Source organism: Malaclemys terrapin, chromosome 1 (genome assembly GCF_027887155.1).
Source record: "Malaclemys terrapin pileata isolate rMalTer1 chromosome 1, rMalTer1.hap1, whole genome shotgun sequence".
Lineage (NCBI taxonomy): Eukaryota > Metazoa > Chordata > Testudines > Emydidae > Malaclemys > Malaclemys terrapin.
Window position 1 is genome coordinate 242,958,182 of NC_071505.1, and position 23,375 is coordinate 242,981,556.

The window sequence follows — 23,375 nt, forward strand, 5'->3', positions numbered from 1 at the left end:
GAGACATGGGCCGGGGGCTGCTCAGGCCCCCAGCCCAGGACAGGTGGAGGGTCTGCTGCAGCTCCGCACAGCTGTCCGCCTGGCTCTTATTGTGGCTGGGCTCTGCCTCTGAGGCACCTCCCTGGCCAGAGCCAGGTCAGGGAGAGCCATGCTGGTACCTGTGGGGAGCCTGGGTCCCTCCGCCTGCCCTGGGTTGGGGGCTGGACACTGGGCGGGGGGTTGCTCGGGCCCGCCAGCCAGGGCAGGTGGAGGGTCTGCCGTGGCTCCCCACAGCTGCCAGCGTGTCTCTCCCAACCCGACTCCAGCTGGGGAGGGAAGCGGCTCAGAGCTGCAGCCCAGCCACCGTAAGAGCTGGGCGGGCAGCTGTGGGGAGCCATGGCGGACCCTCCACCTGCCCTTGGTGGAGCCCCTGGGCAGTTCCATAGGGGTCTCCCCCCCCCCCCCCCCCCAGCCAGGCCAGCGTGGAGCCCAGCCAGGGAGCTGTGGGGAGCTGCGGCAGACTGCCCACGGTGCATGGTGGGAGGGGACTGCAAATAGCCCCCAACCATGTCCCCAGGCTCCCTGCCCAGACCCTGCCCTCGGCCGCAACTTCGTGTAGGTTCTCCCCAGCTGCCCATGCGACTCTCCCTGACCGCGCTCTGGCGCGGGGATGCCTCAGAGCCTCAGCCCAGCCCCCAGTATAGAGCACTGCATTTATCACTGTTAGGAATTATATATTAGGGCTGTGGATTAATTGCAGTTAACTCACGCGATTTACTCAAAAAAATTAATCGTGATTCGTCGCACTGTTAAATAATAGAATACCTATTGAAATTTATTTAATATTTTGGATGGGTTTTTTTACATTTTCAAATATATTGATTTCTATTACCACACAGAATACAAAGTGTACAGTGCTCACTTTCTATTATTTATTTTTGATTACAAATATTTGCACTATAAAGATGATAAATAAAAGAAATAGTATTTTTCAGTTCACCTCATACAAGTACTGTAGTGCAATCTCTTTCTTATGAAAGTGTAACTTACAAATGTAGATTTTTTTTTGTTACATAACTAGACTCAAAAATAAAACAATGTAAAACTTTAGAGCCTACAAGTCCATTCAGTCCTACTTCGTGTTCAGCCAGTTACTAAGACAAGCAAGTTTGTATAAATTTACAGGAGACACTGCTGCCTGCTTCTCATTTTCAGGTGACATTGTAAATAAGAACAGGCGTTCGCATGGCACTTTTGTAGCCGGCGTTGCAAGGTATTTATGTGCCAGATATGCGAAACATTTTTATGCCCCTTCATGCTTCAGCCACCATTTCAGAGGACATGCTTCCATGCTGATGACGCTTGTTTAAAAAAAAATGCATTAATTAAATTTATTACTGAACTCCTTGGGGGAGAATTGTCCACATTCTGCCATATATTTCATGTTACAGCAGTTTTGGATGACCCAGCACATGTTCGTTTTAAGAACACTTTCACAGCAGATTTGACAAACTGCAAAGAAGGTACCAATGTGAGATTTCTAAAAATAGCTACAGCACTCAACCCAAGGTTTAAGAATCTGAAGTGCTGTCCAAAATCTGAGAGGAGCGAGGTGTGGAGCATACTTTTACAAGTCTTAAAAGAGCAACACTCAGATGCGGAAATTACAGAACCCAAACCACCAAAAAAGGAAATTAGCCTTCTGCTGGTGACGTCTGATTCAGATGATGAAAATGAACATGCATCGGTCCACTCTGCTGTGGATTGTTATCGAGCAGAACCATCATCAGCATGGAAGCATGTCCTCTGGAATGGTGGTTGAAGCATGAAGGGACATATGAATCTTTAGCTCATCTGGCATGCAAATATCTTGTGATGCTGGCCAGGGCCGGGTCTAGGTTTTTTGCCGCCCCAAGCAAAAAAAAAAATTGGCTGCCCCCCGCCCCCTTTTTTTGGCTTTTACACGTTTGCACTTTCCAATGGTTTGTTTTGTTTGTTTTATTTTTGACTGTTTAAAATTACAAATTCTGTTTTCATTTTTTTGTTTGTTTGTTTGTTAGTGAAATAAAACAATTTCCTACTAGTGTACTCATTTACTCACTGGGCCGACCATGGAGTGACCTGGGCTGTGTCTGCCTGGGCAGAGCTAGGGCTGCCTCTGCGCCGGAGGCCTTGGCATAAGCAGGATGTCAGTGCCGACCCCAGGGCTCATATGGTCTGTGCGTGTCGGACCCAGTCATGCTGCTGGCGGCTGTCGCTGCCGAGTAGCCAGAGGGACTTGGAGCTGCGTGGGAGACACCAAACAGCTCTGCCTCCTGTCTCTCCTTCCCCGCGAGCATGCCCAGGGGCTTGGCACTGCCCTCCAAAGCTGGGCGTCGCAGCCCCATGCCAGCAGGAGCAAGCAGCGGGCATTGGGGGGCTGCTTGGTCTCTCCAGCCAAGGCACAATCACCTCCGCTTCCCTGCACCAATCCCAGTCTGAAATGGCTGTAGCAGCCCTGCCCACGGTCCCACGTCTTGCTATGCAGCGCGGGGAGGGGAGGAGGCTCTGAGAGCAGGGCTGCAGCCCGGCTCCCACACTGGCCTAGGGCCCCTGTGGCTGGAGGGGCAGCGGATCCCAGGAAGCCTGGCTTGGGGCAGCCTCAGCAACACCCCAGAGTCCCGGGCGGTCACCCTGCGGCGTGGCCGGGGACAGAGCCAGCAGGCTGGGAGGACGCGGGGGGCACCGCCTGTAGCTCTCACGTGTAGCAAGCTGGGGCTGCTGCGGGGTTCGGCTGCTGGGGTCCGGGGCAGAGCAGCCGCTGGCTGGTGACTGCAGGGCAGTGTGCCCGGGCCTCCCGCTCCCCAGGACCCCGCGAGCCAGCTGCGGGCTCGGCCTGAGCAGCGGCAGAAGTTCAGCTCAGCCTGGGCTGCCGCTCCCCTCCCCGGGCCGGAGGCGGCAGAGGGGGGAGGAGGAGGAGGCGGAGGCGGGGACAAGCTGAGGAGGAGCCCGCAGCCGGCGCTGGAGGAACGGCCCACCCGGCCACCATGTTCCACCGCCACCCCCTGTGCTCCGCGACCGGGGCAGGGCCACGCTACCAGCTCCTGCCTGAGGAGGGCTGGCCACTGCCCGTGGGAGAGCAGCAGGGACACACTCCCCACTGAGCTGGCTCCCCCTGCCCCGACGCACAGCCCCGGCGGCACCCAGTCAGGGAACAACAGGGCGGTTAGGATCCAGCCCAGGACACTGCCTCAGGTTGGAGCTGGGGCTCCAGCATTGTGCCGCCCTTGGTAATTTGCCGCCCCAAGTACCTGCTTGTTTTGCTGGTTCCTAGAGCCGCCCCTGACGCTGGCTACAACAGTGCCATGCGAATACCTGTTCTCACTTTCAGGTGACATTTTAAACAAGTAGTGGTCAGCATGATCTCCTGCAAATTGTAACCAAACTTGTTTGTCTGAGCGATTGTCTGAAGTAGGACTTAGTGGACTTCCAGGCTCTAAAGTTTTACATTGTATTATTTTTTAATGCAATTATTTTCTGTATATAATTCTACATTTGTAAGTTCAACTTTCCTGATAAGATTGCACTACGGTACTTGAAAAATTGAATCGAAAAATACTATTTTATTTTTGTTAGTGCAAATATTTCAAATAAAAATAAATATAAAGTGAACACTGAACATTTTGTATTCTGTGTTGTAATTGAAATCAATATATTTGAAAATGTAGAAAACATCCAAAAACATTTTAATAAACGGTATTATATTATTGTTTAACAGCACGATTAATCACTTGACAGCTCACACACACACCTGTTTCATGGAAAAGATGTATCAAATACATTCTTCTCATGTTGACTGATCCACTCCCAGAAGGGTCACATTGAGTTCCATTAATTGAGATTGTTGTAGAGGTGCGTGAAGAGCTTTGGTCTGTGGCTTGACCCCATTTCTCTTGTTGCTAATAAAATTTAGGTTGGTTTGAGATTGTTGTACTGCAGGAAGATACTAATAAGGTGCCAACTTCTGTAAAACACAAGTGTTTATTAGGCCCCTGCTCAAGAAACCATTTGTTGCTTGTGATCTCATCAATTCCTAACCTCTTTCTAAGCTATCCTTTTTGGGTAAGGAATGGATATGGAAAAAAGGGAATGAAAAAACTTTGTCATATGAAGTCCTCTTATTTATTTTATCCCTTTCATTCTTGCTTTTGGCTAGAGACTGTTAGGATAATTGCTTGATTATCTAACATTGGGCAGCAGTAGGTGTTCATGCTGATTCTTTTTAAACCTGCCAGCAGACTTTAGTGGTTTCACCTCTTCCTGGTGGTATTGCTCTTCTGCGCTGAGAGCTGTTTTAGACAGAATTCTGCCCAACACATATGTGAGGCCCTGTGTGTGTAGGTGACCAATAGTCTCATGGTCTGGCCATTGATATGCTGATCATAGGTGGTTTGACACCTTTCTTGCTGAACCCAGGTGCTGCAGTCTCTTTGCTTTCCTAACAGTAGGCATAGATTAGGAATTAGATGAAAGGAAAATGATTGAGGCTTGATCCAGACAAAATGATACTGCCAGAAAGTCTCTAGAGTATGGCACCTGTCTCCATTATTTAGGGAGTTGACCTACCCTTCAGACAAGAAGTTCTTGATGTAAAGAAGTGTTTGAATCTCTGATTGCTCATTATCAGAGTGTATTGGAAGTCAAAGATGTTATTTTAGCTGCACTACATAAGGCAATTGTGACCATTTCTCCAAGACGTGATCTTTGCCATGACTATCCATGTCTTTCACCTTCAAAATAGATTTCATCAATGTGCCCTAATAAAGTTATTCTTGAAGTTTCAGCTGATTAAAAAAAAAATGAAGCTGTCTGCCTGCTGGCAATTTTAGCTGGAATAAATTTATTAAGGTAATTCTCTGAAAACTATATTGTTGCCAAGGGGAGGTGGAACCACAGGAAGAGGGTGGCATGGAGGTGAAAGGCAGTGATGGCTAGTGCCCTGTTGTGTAATATAGAATATGTTGGCCAAAGGTGTTAACATAACCCAGTCACTGTCCAACATTAAACAGTGTTAAACAAGATTTGGGGTTTGTTATACAGAGACCACAGCCTATTTAGTACCATGGCAAACACGCCATTAAAAATTCTTTAAACTTTCTATTAAAGATAAAAGAAAAAAAGAAAAACAGTTCAAGCATTTTAAATCTAAAGTATTAAATAAGGCTTTCGTTTTAACAGAATCTCTTGTTCCCTTTCTCTTTAGCTGGAGAAAGCTTTTAGAAGGAAAACCCCTGTTGTTTAACAGTCTCTAAGAAGGTATCAAAGATGGTCATAACTATCCTTTTGGGGGAAAGAGAAGAGGTTAGTTGAGATGAGCTGGAGCTGTTGTTAGTCTGATCCTATTTCATCCCAGGTGGTGGTTGTCAGCTCTACCAGCTCCAGCTGAATCCCAATGTCATTTGGGTCCCTCCCTCTGACCTCCTCTGGTCAGAACATCTCTCAGGATCAGGATGACAAAGCGTAGGACCTCAGAAGATGGTAGGGGTGGCAGCCATGATAATGAAGCTTGCTCTAGTAGCGTGTTTTTCTCTACATAGTCTCGTTCTTTAAGGACCCAGAAAAGGAGTGATGGGCAATATAGCCTGTCCCATCATTTTGTCCACCAGTCAGACCTAATTTCTGACATACCAATTTTGGTTCACTTATTTCTGGTTCCACACTTTCTTGTTTATCAAGAATAATCTTAACACAGTCCTTGAGTTATATCTGTAGCCTTTTTGTTTGGACTAATTCTCTCTGTCTCTCTTCCATACCTTTTCCCATCAACATTTGTTGTTATAAATGATCATGACATCTTCTGAACTCTCATGTACTTTTTACATTGAGTTCTCAATTAAGGTAAATGTGTAGGCCAAATTATTACAACAGTTCCCGCAATAGAAATGTTGCAGGAAATTATCTATGTTTCTATCCTTGCTCAGCTCTGCTTCCCCTCTGACTCTGCCCAGTGCAATCCAGCTGCAGCTGCTCCCTTCCTATTGGCTGATTGCTTGGGAGCTGAGAGTCAATCAGATTCTGGCCAACCCCTCAGCTCAAGCAATGGCTGGGAGCAGGGCACACCTCCATCAGTGGAGAGGTAGTAATTGTGTGCACGCATATGGAGGCAGAGGTGACGGCAGAACCCAGATAGGCTGGAGCAGTGCCCAGGATTGGGCTGGGGAGCAGATAGGAGCCAGGGTGATCTCTTCCTTCTCCTATCCCTCTGTTTCCCCCTCCCCCATTCAAGATGTGCTTCCAACTCCTCTGTTGTTCTTCATTTGTTTCCAGATTCAATTCATAGTATTGGCTACATCCAGTAAATCTGTCTTTTGGTTTGTGTCCTCGCTACCTGAGAAACCCTTATTCTTCCCATATGACGCTGAGTCAGCTGAGGTCAAATTGGGTAATTTAGCTGGCAATGCCTCAATATTATTGTCTCTAAGCAGAAGGGTCTCAGTTCTGAAATTTGCTTCCACCTTGGTCTGCCAATCCGTCGGCATTCAAGTCATGGTGGAGGACTCATCTTTTTCCTGGCTTTTGATTAAGGAATGTGACACTGTGGATGATATAGTTTAGTGGTTGAAAAGTCTTCTAAAGTTATCATCGGTCACAAGCTTAATATGTAGTACAGATTCCCATATGGTGTACTTAGACTCCGGTGGGTGGTTTCATAAATTTAAAAAGCCTCAAATTTTGTGTAACAGCAATTTAAGTAATAAAGAAACAGTACATTACAGTTCAATAGGATTGCAATTAGTTGTATTTAAATTTTACTTGATTCTGGTGGTCTGTTTAAGATAGAACTTTCATTAGTCCATCAGCTCAACCAATTAAAGTTTTTTGATCAGCTCTAATCTGCAGTCTGAGGTGTGCACACACGCACACATTCACATACCCGTCAATTCACACTAATGCACAAACAAACATGCTCACAAAAGTAGTCTTAAGTATTAACAACAACCAAGAAATAAAATAAACCGCAACTTGTAACTTACGATATCCACAGCAACACAGTTGGGGAAGCTGTTACTTATTCCCATACATTACATCACCCTTCAAGGCATTTTGAGATCCCCAGTGGCTTGAAGCTGAAGCTAGACAAGTTCAGACTAGAAATAAGGTGTAAAATTTTTACAGTCAGGGTAATCAACCATTGAAACAACTTACCTAGGAATGTGGGAGATTCTCCCTCACTTGGAGTCTTTAAAACGAAGATGGGACATCTTTCTAAAAGCTGTGCTCTTAGCTCAACCAGCAGTTCTGGGCTGGATACAAGAATCTCTGCACTATTTTGCAGGAGGTCAAATTAGATGATGATGGTCCATTCTGCTGTTGAAATCTATGGGGAAAAAAAGTCCCTGAACTAAATGGCTCAATCTTACTCATCTGTATACTTTTGGTGCTTGTATATAACCTTGTTTCTGCTTAGGGCCCTTAAATGTTTAGTAAAGTAAACCAAAGTGATACTTTGTAGTTGAATCTTACAATAATGTTACTAATTTGTGGGTTTGTAATAAATATTTATAAACTTCTTTTCTAAAATGGTTTATATGTGCTTTATAAACAAATATTGTCATCTCTTCTGCGGCAGGTGTGACACCACAGACAAGCTAAAAGCTCTATTGCCAAGATTGGAACAAGAGCTAAAGGATCCGATAAAGTTCAAAGATTTTTATCAGTTTACCTTTACCTTTGCTAAAAACCCTGGACAAAAAGGTTTAGGTGAGTATGAAAACCAAGAAGAGAAGCTTGATTCATGTGCTTTCAATAATATACTAGTCACAAGTTGCAAATAATGACTACAGTAAAGTTCACTTAATGATTTCTTTGCCTCCTCCCCCACATTTAATCTTTTCTTTATTACTGCCTTGGGTGAGGTAAATTAGCTAGGTTTCCTACCACGTTTGACATCATATCTACTCTATGAATTTAAATAAATTCAATGTATAGGCACACACGGCAAGAAGGTCCTTAGAAAAATTAACACAAACCTATAACTAGTATTAAAGGTGATACTTAAACTGTAAGATGCTCTGGCGTGAATACCACATTGTCTTCCTTGTTTTGTTCAGCACTAACTAAACTTTTGCTGCTCTATTAATCCCAGAGTGGAGGCAAAACCTTGGAAACCCCACTATCCTGAACAAAAACTTTACACAAAGGTGAAATTTGTAGGCTGACGCTAAAGTAGGCCTGCTTTGATATCACATTTTATTTTGATCCAATTTGGCACAATACGTAGGATCAGCTCCAAGTTAGTAAGTAGATATCCGCATTGTTTCATTTTTTTTTTACTGTTCTCTTAACAAGACTCTGTTTGACAGTTCATCCCAACCCATACCTTGCTGTTGCTGTCAGTATAACAACTGGTATTCTTTACTCACTGCCTGATGCAGTACTGTAAATATATCTTTTCTCACCTGCTGTTTCCTTATGACTTTTGTCAAGTCAAGGGTGTTTACCTAGTTTATAAGTAGATAAAGTATCAAACCTTTGGTGTTCAATAAATTTGTAAGTCCTTGTCCAACAGATACTAAAGGAATTTATCCATGGAGTAGACGACAGCTTGGTAAAACCAGCTAATATAAGGGCTAACAAAACATTTATTGTATATTCATCAATGTAATAATATTGTCATCATTCTCTTTTGCTATATGCACAGTATTTGGGAGAAAGTGGTCACTTCTTCCAGACATTTTAATTGTGTATCACTTTGAAATTGGCGTGGATGTTAAGAGACACTTTTTCATAGTAAAAATAGCTTAAGGGGAAGGAGAGTGAAGACGGACAAGAATAGGAGCAAAAACAGTTTTCAGTCTTGGCGGAGAGGTTTGTTCATTCTTTCCTTGGTTTTAATTTGAGTGTCTGGTTCTTGCCTTCCCCACTGGCTTCGGAGGTTTTATTCAACTATGATGAGTTTTATCAGCTTTATTTTCCTTTAGGTATTGTCCCTCTTACCAAATGTTTTTTTCATGCCACTATCATACAGACAAGATACCATCATGCAGCTTAAGTGTCTGACAAAGCTCTGCAGCCAACATCTTATTGTGAGGGCTTCTAAGCAACTTGAATCAGTCTAAAGCTCAACAGTTAAAGGTTTATGTTCTAAAATGCATGAAGTCTTGCACACCATTTATTAAAAATCGTAGAGCAAAACTTATCAAACACAAGTTTAGTTTGCATAATATCTGACTTCTTGGAATACCTAAAGAAAGAGTATATTACAAGCCACGTGCTGTTTTAGTTGGCTTAAATGCAAAAGAGGAACCAATATATTTAAAATATATTACAGAAGACATTTACCTAAATCTGTACCAATAAATAGGAAAGGTACCACAATCAGAATTACAGCAATGGATATACTTGTGTATGTGGCATAAAAGAAAAAAGGAATTGAGCAGTTTTCTGATACCCCAATTTATCTGGTCTGAGGAGAAAGGAGTTAGCTACTGACCCTGGATAGGCCCATAGGTATATGGTATCTCTCTCTCCCGAAAAATGGTATTTTAGGTAAGGAACACCCGAATGTCTTGAAATACTTATGAGACAAAACTGAGAAGAGCAGAAATGAAAATTAATCTAAAGGGGACTCTAGAAACTGATTGTTGCTAACTTGAGGTCTTGGGAACTTTAACAATTCTGGTAATGCTTGATGTTACTTGAATTGGATAGTGTTGGGTTTTTTGAAAGTTTGTAGGTTTTTTATATAGGTTTTTCAGCCTTTGGAAAGTTAACTTTTTAGTATTTTTAAGAAAAGGATCAAATTCAGGCAGGTTTAAGCAGGTGTAATTCTTTTGATTTTAGTGGAGATACACCCACTTTCATCAGGTCTGAACTTGGTCCACTGTGGGTTTAATTGGGAGGAAGTCCAGAATCAGCATGTAAATTAGAATGCACACTCTTATGTCTTTATGAAAGTCAGTGGATTCCATGATGCCAAGTGTTTCAGACAAGCAGTAATCTTCAAGAGTCAGGCTAGCTTGCAAAGCAGTTAATTGCTTTTTCTGTTAGTCTGTTATGCCTTGGGGAAATTCTTATAGCTTGTCTTTGCTGCAGTGTTAGCTCGAGTTGTATCTTGAGTCTTGCCCCTAATCTTATTCCCCTGTATGCATACAAGTCTTGAGCTTGAGTTAAGTGGTTCTTTAAATTCAGCTAGCTGGCCCATCAGAGTTGAAGCTCGAGTGCTGCTGACTCGAGAGCTTATAATGTAGTGGGGACTCAGCTACTCTGTACTGTAGAACTGGCAGTTTCTGAAAGTGACAGTTTTAAAGGCACAGCTGCAAACTATCCTGATGAAGGAAAGATAGAGTCATAATGATCTCTTACCATTTTTCCTATCAGGAGCTCTTTAATGACTTGAAAATAAAAAAGGAATCCTACAAAAATGGAAACATAGACAAATAGTATTGATGAATACAAAACAATAGCGTAAGTGTGTAGGGACAAAATCAGAAAGGCTAAGGCACAAAATGAGTAACACCTAGCAAGGGACATAAAAGGCAATAAGAAGAGGGTCTATAAATACATTAGGAGCAAGAGAAAGACAAAGGAAAGTGTAGGTCCACTACTTAGCAGGGAATATGAGCTAATGATGGATGACATCAAGAAGGCTGAGGTGTTCAACATCTATTTTTGCTTCTATCCTCACTAAAAAGGTTAATTGTGACCAGATATTCAACACAATTAACATTAACAATAAGAGTGAAAGAATAGATTAAGGAATATTTAGATAAGTTGGGTGTATTCAAGAACGCAGGGCCTGATGAAATTCACCATAGGGTACCTAAGAAACTAGCTAAAGCAATCTCAGAACCACTAGCAGTTATCTTCGAGAAGTCATGGAGGACAGGTGAGGTCCTGGAGGACTGAAGAAGGGCAAATATATAGTACCTATCTTTAAAAATAGGAATAAAGAAGACCTGAGGAGTTATAAACTAGTCAGCCTAACTTTGATTCCTGGAAAGATACTGGAACAAATTTTACAAACTGACTGTTTAATATACCTAGAGGACTGTAGGGTACGATCAATAGCCAATGTGGATTTGTCAGGAACAAATTATGCCTAAGCAACCTAATTTCCTTCTTGGACAGGGTTACTAGCCTAGTGGATGGGGGGAAGCAGCGAATGTGAAATATCTTGATTTTAGTAAGGCATTAACACAGTCCCACATGACATTCTGATAAGCAAACTAGGGAAATATGTTCTAGATTAAATTACTCTAAGGTGGGTGCATAACCAGTTGAAAGACCATACTCAGAGTAGTTTTCAATGGTTTGCTGTTAAACTGGGAGGGCATATCTAGTGGGGTCCCTCAAGGTTCTGTCCTGATACTTTTCAACACTTTTACTAATGACTTCTATAACAGAGTGGAGAGTATGCTTATAAATAGGGCTGTCAAGCGATTAAAAAAATTAATTGCGATTAATCGCACTGTTAAGCAATGATAGAATACCATTTATTTAAATATTTTTGGATGTCTTCTACATTTTCAAATATATTGATTTCAATTACAACACAGAATACAAAGTGTACAGTGCTCACTTTATATTTACTGTTGATTACAAATGTTTTCACTGTAAAAAGAAAACAAATAGTATTTTTCAATTCACCTAATACAAGTACTGTAATGCAATCTCTTTATCTTGAAAGTTGAACTTACAAATATAGAATTATGTACAAAAATACTGCATTCAAAAATAAAACAATGTACAATTTTAGAGATTGCAAGTCCACTCAGTCTACTTCTTGTTCAGCCAAATCACTCAGGGTATGTCTACACTACGAGAGTAGTTCTATCGAACTACTTAAATCAATTAATTGTACTTAAATCAAATATGTGGAATCGATATTACAAAGTCGAACGTGTGTATCCACACTAAGGACAGTAATTCAACTTTGTGAGTCCACACTAACAGGGCAAGCGTCGACATTGGAAGTGGTGCGCTGTGGGCAGCTATCCCGCAGTCCCCGCTGCCCATTGGAATTCTGGGTCGAGCCCCCAATGCCTGCTGGGGGAAAAAAATGTGTCGAGGGTGGTTTTGGGTAACTGTTGTCATCCAACCGTCACTCCCGCCCTCCTTCCCTGAAAGCGCCGGCGGGCAATCAGTTCGCGCACTTTTCTGGTGAGTGACAGCGCGGACGCCACAGCACTGCGAGCATGGAGCCCGCTGCGACCATCGCTGCAGTTATGGCCGTTGTCAACACCTCGCAGCTTATCATCCACCTTTTCCAGAGGCAGATGCTGAGAAATCGGGCAAGGAGGCTAGGGCAGCGCGGTGAGGACATGAAGTCTGAGAGTGGCACAGACCTCTCACAAAGCACGGGAGGCCGCGCCGTGAACATCATGGTGGCAATGGGTCATGTTGATGTTGTGGAACGGCGATTCTGGGCCCGGGAAACAAGTACGGACTGGTGGGACCACATAGTGCTGCAGGTCGGGGATGAATCACAGTGGCTGCGAAACTTTCGTATGGGGAAGGGAACTTTCCTGGAACTTTGTGAGTTGCTGTCCCCTGCCCTGAAACGCAAGGACACCCTGATGCGAGCACCCCTGACTGTCCAGAAGCGAGTGGCCATAGCCCTCTGGAAGCTTGCAACGCCAGACAGCTACCGGTCAGTCACGAACCGTGGGCAAATCTACCGTGGGAGTTGCTGTGATCCAAGTAGCCAATGCAATCGTTGGGCTACTGCTGTCAAAGGTTGTGACCCTTGGAAACGTCCAGGTCATCATAGATGGCTTCGCCGCGATGGGATTCCCAAACTGCGGTGGGGCTATAGATGGAACTCACATCCCTATCCTGGGACCTGACCACCAGGCCAGCCAGTACATTAACCGAAAGGGCAACTTTTCAATGGTGCTGCAAGCACTGGTGGACCATAGGGGACGTTTTACAAACATCAACGTAGGATGGCCGGGCAAGGTTCATGACGCTCGTGTTTTCAGGAACTCTGGTCTGTTTAGACGGCTGCAGGAAGGTATTTACTTCCCGGACCAGAAAATAACTGTTGGGGGTGTGGAGATGCCTATAGTGATCCTCGGGGACCCAGCCTACCTGCTAATGCCCAGGCTCATGAAGCCCTATTCAGGCTCCCTCGTCACTGAAAAAGAACTCTTCAACTACCGTCTGAACAAGTACAGAATGGTGGTGGAGTGGGCTTTTGGACGTCTCAAGGGGAGATGGAGAAGCTTACTGACTCGCTCTGATCTCAGCGAAACCAATATCCCCATTGTTATTGCAGCTTGCTCTGTGCTCCACAGTCTCTGTGAGAGCAAGGGGGAGACCTTTATGGCGCGGTGGGAGGTTGAGGTGAATAGCCTGGCTGCTGATTACGCCCAGCCAGACAGCCGGGTGATTAGAAGAGCCCAGTGGGACGTGCTGTGCATCCGGGAGGCTTTGAAAGCTAGGTTCCTCAGTGAGCAGGGTAACCTGTGACTATTAAGTTTGTTTAAAGAGAAGCTGAACCTGCCCCCGTTTCTTTACCCACTTACTGTTGACTATCCTCTCCAGCTACATACCCTGTTCACCCCGTCCCGCCCCCAACACACATTTAAAAATAAAATAAATGGAACTTTGTTAATGAACACCATTTTCTTTATTACGGATTTTGCGGTAAAGTGTTGAAACTGGGACGCAGACTGTGGTGGGGAGCGGGCGTAGTGATGGAAAGAATGCTTCTAAACTCAAGGAATGACCGGCTCCTGCTACTAGAGTGGTCCGCAGTGGTGGACTGATTGTTTCAACGGAGCCTGCCACCCCTCCTGTTCGGGACTCTGTGTGTGGGGGCTACGTGACTTTGTGGCGGGGGAGGACGGTTACAGATCCCCTGCTGCGTGGCTCTGTGATCCAGGATAAGGACCGCTGCATAAGATCTCTATCCGCCCTCCCCTGCCACAAAGTCACATGCACACACACACCCCCCCCCACAGAACATGAAAACCACCTCCCAGACTGACCAGGGTGCCTAGTGACTGCAATGTGTGTGTGACCTTCTGCTGAACCTGCCCCCGTGTCTGTACCCTGGTAAAAGTGACTGTCCTCTCCAATTTCCAACCCCCTTCCCCCCCTTCAAACACACTCTCCCCTAAAATAACATGATGGAAACAGTAATTAACAGAAACGTATCTTTTATTAGCAACTACACAGTTAGGGGATGAAACTGGGACGGGGGCTTGGGTGAGGCGGGGAGGAAAGGACTTATCAAATTTTTGGGAATGAGAGCCTTCTGGTACTTGAGCAGTCTGCAGGGGTGGAGTGACAGTTTTCACGGCCCCTGCCGCCCCTCCTTCTTGGGACTTTGGGTGAGGGGGGTATGGGAGTTTGGCGGGGGAGGGCGGTTAGAGATAGACTGCAGCGGGGCTCTGTCCTCCTGCCTCCAGTCCTGCAGAACATCCACAAGGCGCCGGAGCGTGTCCCTTTGCTCCCTCATTAGTCCAAGCAGCGTTTGAGTCGCCTGCTGGTCTTCCTGCCGCCACCTCTCCTCCCATTCGCTGTGTGCTTGCTGGTATTGCGACATGTTCTCCCTCCACTGGGTCTGCTGGGCCGCATCGGCTCGGGAGTAGCCCGTAAGTTCTGAGATCATGTCGTCCCATGTCCTTTTCTTTCTCCGCCTAATCTGTGCCAGCCTCTGCGAGGGGGATGCCGGGGTAGATCGGGAGACATTCGCAGCTATGGGATGGGAAAAAGGGAGTGAATTCCTCACAAAGATCATTTTTTGTGAACAATGAACATAGTCTTTCTCTGTGAACAAGACCATGCACAGCACCTATCACATGCGCACTCAGGACAAGGTCGAATTTTCGACCTTCGCATTCAGTGCCTGGGGTCTTTTAGTGGAGATCAGACAAGGGGGGCAGGACAGTGGAATTCGGGTAGCAGGCTGACATGGTAAGCCGTAGACTTTTGTCTGCTTAAAACTTAAATTATAGCAGTGCCCTCCTTTCACGTTCAAAGCAATGCTCCTATCGTTGGCCAGTTCCTGCTGCCGGCAAGCATGAACTCTGCCCCTGTCCCACCCCCTCGCGGCTGTCCCTGGGAAAGATCCCTGTATGCTGCCCCTCTCCCGCCTCCACCGCGTGGCTGTAAACCGCCGGTGACAGTTCTGTAAAGGAACAGGCAAGCAGTTCCAATAGTAACATTCCCCTAATTCTAAGCAGGTCACCATGAGCGATATCACTCTGCTGAGAATTTCTGAGACCGAGAAAGAATGCATGCTGCGTGAAAGCCAGCAAAAACCAGGGCCATATGCCTCCATGCTCTGCAAGGCAATGATCCCAGAGTACCTGATGATAGCCTGGCGAGGAAAAGTTTCCTACCACGGAGGACACAATAAGGCCGCTCTCCCCAGGAATCTCATGCAAAGGCTTTCCAATTACCTCCAGGAGAGCTTCGTGGAGATGTCCCATGAGGATTTCAGCTCTATCCCCGGACATATAGACCTCCTTTTCCAGTAGCTGCACTGGCAAGGACTAAAAAGTAGAGCGCCTAGGGCAAACTAATCATGATAAACCTGACATTGTTAGATTCTTTTGCAGTAGTTGCACTGCCAAGGACTAAAACGTTAAGCGCCATGGGCAAACGAATCATGAAAAACCCATTGTTAATATTCCTGTTCTGTTCAAAATAAATGTTTACATGTTTAAAACGCTTACCGACTGATCCTTCCCCTGATTCAGGGTCTGGGTTAATGCCTGGGGACGGTTGGTAGGGGATCTCTGTGAGGGTGATGAAGAGATCCTGGCTGTCTGGGAAATCAGCGTTGTAAGCGCTGTCGACTGCCTCGTCCTCCTCCTCACCTTCCTCATCTTCCCCGTCCGCTAACATCTCCGAGGAAGCGGCCGTCGACAATATCCCATCCTCAGAGTCCACGGTCAGTGGTGGGGTAGTGGTGACCTAGAATGGAATGCAGTGCCTCGTAGAAACGGCATGTCTGGGGTTGGGATCCGGAGTGTCCGTTTGACTCTTTGGTCTTCTGGTACGCTTGTCTCAGCTCCTTGATTTTCATGCGGCACTGCATTGCATCCCGGCTGTACCCTCTCTCTGTCATGGCTTTTGAGATCTTCTCGTAGGTCTTTGCATTCCGTCTTTTCGATCGCAGCTCCAAAAGCACGGACTCATCGCCCCACACAGCGATCAGATCCAAGACTTCCCGGTCAGTCCATGCTGGGGCCCTCTTCCTATTCTGAGATTGCATGGTCACCTCTGCTGGAGAACTCTGCATCGTTGCCAGTGCTGCTTAGCTCGCCACGATGTCCAAACAGGAAATGAGATTCAAACTGCCCAGACAGGAAAAGGAATTCAAATTTTCCCGGGGCTTTTCCTGTGTGGCTAATCAGACCATCCGAGCTTGGACTGCTGTCCAGAGCGTCAACAGAGTGGTGCACTGTGGGATAGCTCCCGGAGCTATTAGCGTCGATTTCCATCCACACCTACCCTAATTCGACATGGCCATGTCGAATTTAGCGCTACTCCCCTCGTTGGAGAGGAGTACAGAAATGGAATTTAAGAGACCTGTTGAACTAAATAGCTTCGTTGTGTGGACGGGTGCAGGGTTAATTCGATTTAACGCTGCTAAATTCGACATAACCTCCTAGTGTAGACCAGGCCCCAGACAAACAAGTTTGTTTACATTTGCAGGAAATAATGCTGTCCACTTCTTGTTTACAGTGTGACCTGAAAGTGAGAATAGGTGTTCTCATGGCACTGTTGTAGCCAGCATCGCAAGATATTTACGTGCCAGATGCGCATACTTCAACCACCATTCCAGCGGACATGTTGATGACGGGTTCTGCTCAAAAAACATCCAAACCAGTGCGGACCGATGCATGCTCATTTTCATTTTCTGAGTCAGATGCTACCAGCAGAAGGTTGATTTTCTTTTTTGGTGGTTTGGGTTCTGTAGTTTCTGCATCAGAGTGTTGCTCCTTTAAGACTTCTGAAAGCATGTTCCCTATCTCGTGTCTCTCAGGTTTTGGAAGGCACTTCACATTCTTAAATCTTGGGTCGAGTGCTTCTTTATGTTTTGTGAAATCTGAAGTGAAAGTATTCTTAAAATGAACAACATGTCTGGGTCATCATCTAGGGTGACCAGACAGCAAGTGTGAAAAATCGGGACAGGGAGTGGGGGGTAATAGGAGCCTATATAAGAAAAAGACCCAAAAATCAGGACTGTCCCTATAAAATCAGGACATCTGGTCACCCTATCATCATCCAAGACTGCTATAACATGAAATATATGGCAGAATGCAGGGAAAACAAAGCAGGAGACATACAATTCTCCCCCAAGGAGTTTAGTCACAAATTTAATTAACGCATTATTTTTTAACAAGCGTCATCAGCATGGAAGCATATCCTCTGGAATGGTGGCCGAAGCATGAAGGGGCATACGAATGTTTAGCATATCTGACACACAAATATCTTGCAATGCTGGCTACAAAAGTGCCCTGCGAATGCCTGTTCTTATTTACAATGTCACCTGAAAGTGAGAAGCAGGCTACAATATCTCCTATAAATGTAAACAAACTTGTTTGTCTTAGCGATTGGCTGAAAAAGAAGTAGGACTGAGTGGACTTGTAGACTCTAAAGTTTTACATTGTTTTGTTTTTGAGTGCAGCTACATAACAAAAAAATCTACATTTGTAAGTTGCACTTTCAGGACAAAGAGATTGCACTACAGTACTTGTATGAGGTGAATTGAAAAATACTGTTTCTTTTGTTCATCATTTTTACAGTGCAAATATTTGTAATCAAAATATACACTTTGATTTCAGTTACAACACAGAATACAAGATACATATGAAAATGTAGAAAAGCATCCAAAATATTTAATACATTTCAATTGGTAGTCTCTTATTTAACAGGGCAATTAAAACTGCGATTAATCGGGATTAATTTTTTTGAGTTAATCGCGTGAGTTAACTGAGATTAATTGACAGCCCTACTTATAAAATTTGCAGATGACACCAAGATGGGAGGGGTTGCAAACCCTCAAAGGACAGGAGTAGAGTTCAAAATAACCTATTCTAGTATAACCCCATAGTGTAGAGACAGTATACAGTGATGGAAGGGTTTTATTGTGTCGCTTATTCTTGGATTGACCTAGCTTTGTCTACACAAGGGGTTAGGTCAGCATAGCTACAGTGCTCAGAGGTATAGATTTTTCACAGCCCTGAGCACTGTAGCTATGACAACCTAAATTTTAAGTGGCAAAGAGTCCTGTGGCACCTTATAGACTAACAGACGTATTGGAGCATAAGCTTTCGTGGGTGAATACCCACATGCATCTGACGAAGTGGGTATTCACCCACGAAAGCTTGTGCTCCGATACGTCTGTTAGTCTATAAGGTGCCACAGGACTCTTAGTCTGGATCTGTAAAAAGCGACAAACACGGCTACCCCTCTGATACTTAAATTTTAAGTGTAGACTTAGGCCTTAGTGGATGTCTGCAGGCTCTGGAAGTGGTGCATTGATTCACTTTCCGAAGGTTACCTTTGCAACTATAAAGATTCTCTCCCACGGCCATCAGTTTTTTATTTAGATTTATAATAGACAAAAAGGTATCAGGAGCTTTAGATGCCTTTAACTGTGTTTAAAAACAAATGTAAAAATAAAAGCAAAAACTTGAGGTCCTGATTGACAACCTCATTCTTTTGGATGTGAGCCCTTTGATCTTGTCAGTGCCTTCCCTATTAAGTTTGGCAGGGTTGCTTGTGATGGTAAATTGCAGCAAATTTGCACCATGTGACAGTTGGTTTTTTTAATGCTCTTTGGATGTGAAATTCTGCTAAGAAGGCTATATGCTGTTGAGAATTTTCATCCACTGGTTCATGTCATTAAATATTCCAGATGTATCTAAAAAAATTAAATATTGTATATATCCATACACAACCGCTCTTTGTACAAAGTTTAGGATAAAGGCAGGACTGAGCTCTCAGTGTAGCAAGTAATGCTTAAGTTCTTGGAATTTAGTCTATGAGCAGGCCTATCCATAGAAACTGTAGGATGCAAGCGTTGATTTTCTTTTTAAATGTTCCATTATCTTAAGATCGATTTAAAAACTAATCTTCATTATTGACTGGCCTGCAAAATTTTCTTTTTTATAATCTAAAGTCATTATTAGTTTATTCAAAGCTGTTCGAAACAGTGTTTTCTTCTGTGTTCCCTAGGTCAGTGTGGTCACTAAGTACAGTATATAGCCCCATACCAGTAGATAGAAATAAGAAATTCCAGTAAAATTTATGCTGTCGGCACCCTGTAAGTGTGTCAGTATCAGCTGAGAAATACAGGTTACTTCCTGTTGTAGCAAATATAAATGACTCAGTCTGACACAGTAAAGCTTTTAATTAGCTTTTTCTTTTTCTTTTTTTTATCCTCTTCTCACTCTTCACATGGCTATTTTAATGTGTTTTCTTTTTAGATAACTGGTTTGTTTTTATCTATCTACCACATCTCCATATGGAGCTATCTCTTTGTGGGTGGCCTAATGACTAGTCATGTCATATTAACAAAAGACGCAGGAATTGTCTCACGAGTTTACAAGCCCCATTTTCCCACGTCTCTTACCAAAAACATTTGGAGCCTTTCCTTATGGTGTTTCTGCAGAGCCAAGCCAACCACTTCCACCACATTAGAGTTTATGGACAGTCACTGTGGTACAGTGATGATCTCTGCTTCCCTTTTTATTCAAATCACACTTTCATCTGTATGACATACTTCAATCCTGGAGTTCTAGTCTGACCTCCTGCATAACACAAGCCAAAGAACCTCACTTGGAAAATTCTGCATCAATCCCATAACTACAGTTTAATTAAACAGAAGAGGTTTTGGTACAGGTGAAGATATGGCACACAAAGGGAGCTTATTTCCCTTTTGGTACAACAGGTGCTATTTTTTTTCTGATCACGAAGCAGAAGTATACTATGCCACCCATATTCAAGAAAACACTACTACCTGTGTATCAGTACAAAGTTCCTAGCTTTCTTAGAGGCAGGCACAAAAGTCCTCCTCTACCTAAAATGGAGCTGAACTAGCGTCTACTTCACCTAGGTAACATACTCTTCATTAGAAGTATAACTGATAAAGGACAACACCCAGGTCTTTCTTCTAGAGCCTAATATTTCCTTTTGGGGTCAGTACTTTGGGAATTGAATCTCTTAAAGTTCTTGCTGGGATTATAAGGGAACAGACCAACTTTCTCAGGCCCAGATTTCAGTATATTTGCTAAGTCTTGAGCCTTCTGTCTTGGGGCAGGTGTTGGAGAGGCTTTACCTGTAGATGTTTCTCTACCTAAAGGAGTCATGGGAGAAGGGGAGGAACCCATAGCAGCCTTCTCCCAGTGGCTGTAAAGGTATTCCCACATGTGGGTCAATCTGATATTTTGGACCACTGAGTTGTAGGGAAGACAGAGCAGAGGCACAATGACTGAGTTCTGCATTCTGTGAGCTGGGGGAAAAAAATCCTTATCTCCCTCTCACTGATTCATATTACTGGGGACCTGAACACCAAATCTATCAAATTTGCTCTGGAGAGTGGAACTTCTTTAGGAGGTCTGCATGAAATGGAGTACTCTCAAGTAGACCTGGTGATTGCCTGGGAGAGCAGAGATCAGGGACTACTATGTCAGCTCCAGGGACTTTCTGGCCCTTAGAGCTGATGCCCTCTCTCAGCTGTGGGCAGGTTTCTGCAAAGGGCTGCAAGGCCTCTTGCCATAGCCATCTTAATGGCTCCATCCTAGACCTCGCAGCTGTGGTGTTTAGAATTGTTAAATTTCATTTGAATGCTTCCTGTATCTTCCAGGTGGGATTTGTTTTGTCAAGGTCTAGTTCACCAGGAAAACTTGACAAGACCTTTTTTTAGAGTGATTTTTTTCAGACTTTGGGATTCACCATGGTTCTGCCTATGTTTAATCTACACCTCATTATCTTATTACTGAGTCTGGAAGTTGGAGTATCTTTAGGGTTTGCTTGGCATAGGACTAGAGAGGTTAATCTCACCTGTGCTCCAGGCATTCTGGCTCTTGTCAAGGGTGGGCTGAATAAAGGTTTGCGTCTTGGCTCTTGGATGACACAGTTGTTCGAAGGGACAGGCTTAATTATTCCTTGGTCAATTTACACCCGAAGATGGTCAGGATCATAGAAACAGCAGCAAGGTTCAGAATGAGGCCTTGGCCCCCTCTTTCTTCCTTGGACCTGAAGCTTGTCCTGAACATCCTAATGGATCCTACTTTTGAGCTCTAAGCTCTAATGTTTGAGAGTTTGCCTGTGCTCAGGACTATTTTCCTATGGACAGTTTTTGTTCCAGAAGAGTGGAGAAACTTTCAGTCATTCCCTCTAGCAATCCCTCCATTTCCCACCAGGAAACAGTGGTCAGATTGGTCTTTGTGGCTCTGCTAAAAATCTCTTCACCTGTACACCTGGTTCAAGGGGGTGTCCTTTCTTCATTCTGCCACTTTACCAGGAATGAGTAAGAGAAATCTGATTGTGAGAAGGGCATTCAGGTTCATGTTTCAAAGGTATCCTTGATTAGGAGATAGATCATCTTTGGATGAGGACTCCAAGGAGGTTGCATCCTCCATAAGTAGATGGTATTACAAGCTTTTCTTTTTAATTGCAGCAGCATCTTTAGCTTCCATAGTAGTAATCTCTGAGTAGACTGTTGGGGTCTGCAACTCTCTGAAAGATTACTTCAACATTGGTGTGAGGGGGAATCATCTTTGTACAATTAGTGACCCAGATTTTGAACTACTAGTATTGAAAAAGCAACAGCATATATGTTTTGTACTTTCTTTGTCTTTTACAGTGTTTGCCAGAATAATAAGATAAATGCTTGCTCTATCTAGGTACTCTGTGCACCTCCCAAGTATTTAAAAATAGAAATAACAATCTTCCTTACAAACCTATAGGGGAGTTAGCTTAGAGGTTGTTTGTGAGAAGAGAGTGGGTATATTCTGTATGTGGGTGAAGAAATTATTGAGGGGAAAGCTAAATTGAATCAATAGATTCTGTATTTAGTCCTGAAAGTGGGTAGTTCCATGATTGTTCATTTCTCTTATGCTTCTTTGGTCTTTTGTTTAGGTAAATTTTTCTATTAGTCTTTGAGAATCTGGCAGACAGGTTTCCGGGGTGGACCATACTGGTGGTGAATCTTGCCTGGCAATATGGAGAGTTTTATTTCTGCCTGCAAGGTGGAGCAAAGGGTTCTTTTTTCCACATCCATCATGAGCAAGCTTGTAGTTTAAAGTCAAGTATTATGATTAATCAAAAGTGGACGGGCAAAGGAGGGATTCAGTAGCTCATCACATCTTGCACATAATCAGTTGACTTATTCTGAGAAAATCCTGTTCTTTACAGGCACATGAGCCAGATTTTACTGCAGTTTGTCAGAAAGACTAATTGAAGCAAAAAAAAAAAAAAAAAGATGCGACTATACTGTGAAGCTTTTGTTTGAGCTGTAGGAGAAAGAAATGTCATCTCACATGAAGTTACAGTCAGGGAACACAAGGAAAAAGACCGAAGTAGAGCAATCCAGGGCACCTTGCCGGAAAAAATAACACCCAACAGTTTGAATACATTGCAAGCTTAAGGTACATTTACACAGCAAAAAAACAAAAACAAAAAAACCATGGCAGCAAGTCAGAGAGCCCAGGTTAACTGACTCAGGCTCATCCTGCGAGGCTAAAAATAGCAGTGTAGACATTTGGCCTCAGGCTTGACCCCAAACTCGGAAATCTGGTGAGGGAAGAGGGTCTCGGGTCCACCTAATGTCTATGCTGTTATTTTTAGCCCCATGCTACCATGAACCCAAGTTAGTTGGCCCAGGTTCTGAGACTTGCTGTTGCAGGGTTTTTGTTTTTTTTTTGCTGTGGAGACATATCCTGACTTGCTTATGTGTGCAGACCCTTTACTTGTAAGGATACTGAATGGTGCAATATGCTTCCATGTATGACACTTAGCCATAGGCGTGACTTTCTGGCTCCGATGTTTTGAGGCTGACTGTGTTGTGAAGCTGGATATGTTGCATGGTATGATTGTTATTCTCTTTCTTTCATAGTCCTAGAATAAGTTCAGAAGTAGTGGGAAAAGACAGTCCAGAATGAGGTGCTAACATTCTCTCCTCCTCCCTCCTGCTTTCTCAAACTAGCTAAATCTATGCTATAATAATGTTCTTGATGAAGTTGTAGCTTCTTAGGAATATGTCTTTAGAATTTTCTGATAAGGTTGAGGAAATCCCATGCTGCCCTTTATTTTGTAGGTGTAAAAATAATATGTGATCATGTAATTAAAGATTGAATCATAATGCATAAGCTACTCCTGAGGGCATTCTGTGCCCCCTCTCCCACCAATTAAAAATTCTGCGTACAATATTCTAAAACTCTGCAAGT

The 23,375-nt window shown here is 43.9% G+C and overlaps 1 protein-coding gene across 3 annotated transcripts in view; it reads left to right on the plus strand.

The window, feature by feature from the left end:
- Positions 1-23,375, plus strand: part of DCUN1D2 (defective in cullin neddylation 1 domain containing 2) — a 64,670-nt gene that overhangs the window by 12,945 nt on the left and 28,350 nt on the right. For all 3 annotated transcript variants that reach the window (XM_054011070.1, XM_054011059.1, XM_054011078.1), the window contains one exon: positions 7,589-7,719. In XM_054011070.1, coding sequence (XP_053867045.1) covers positions 7,589-7,719 — 131 coding nt within the window. The remainder of the gene's footprint in view (positions 1-7,588; positions 7,720-23,375) is intronic.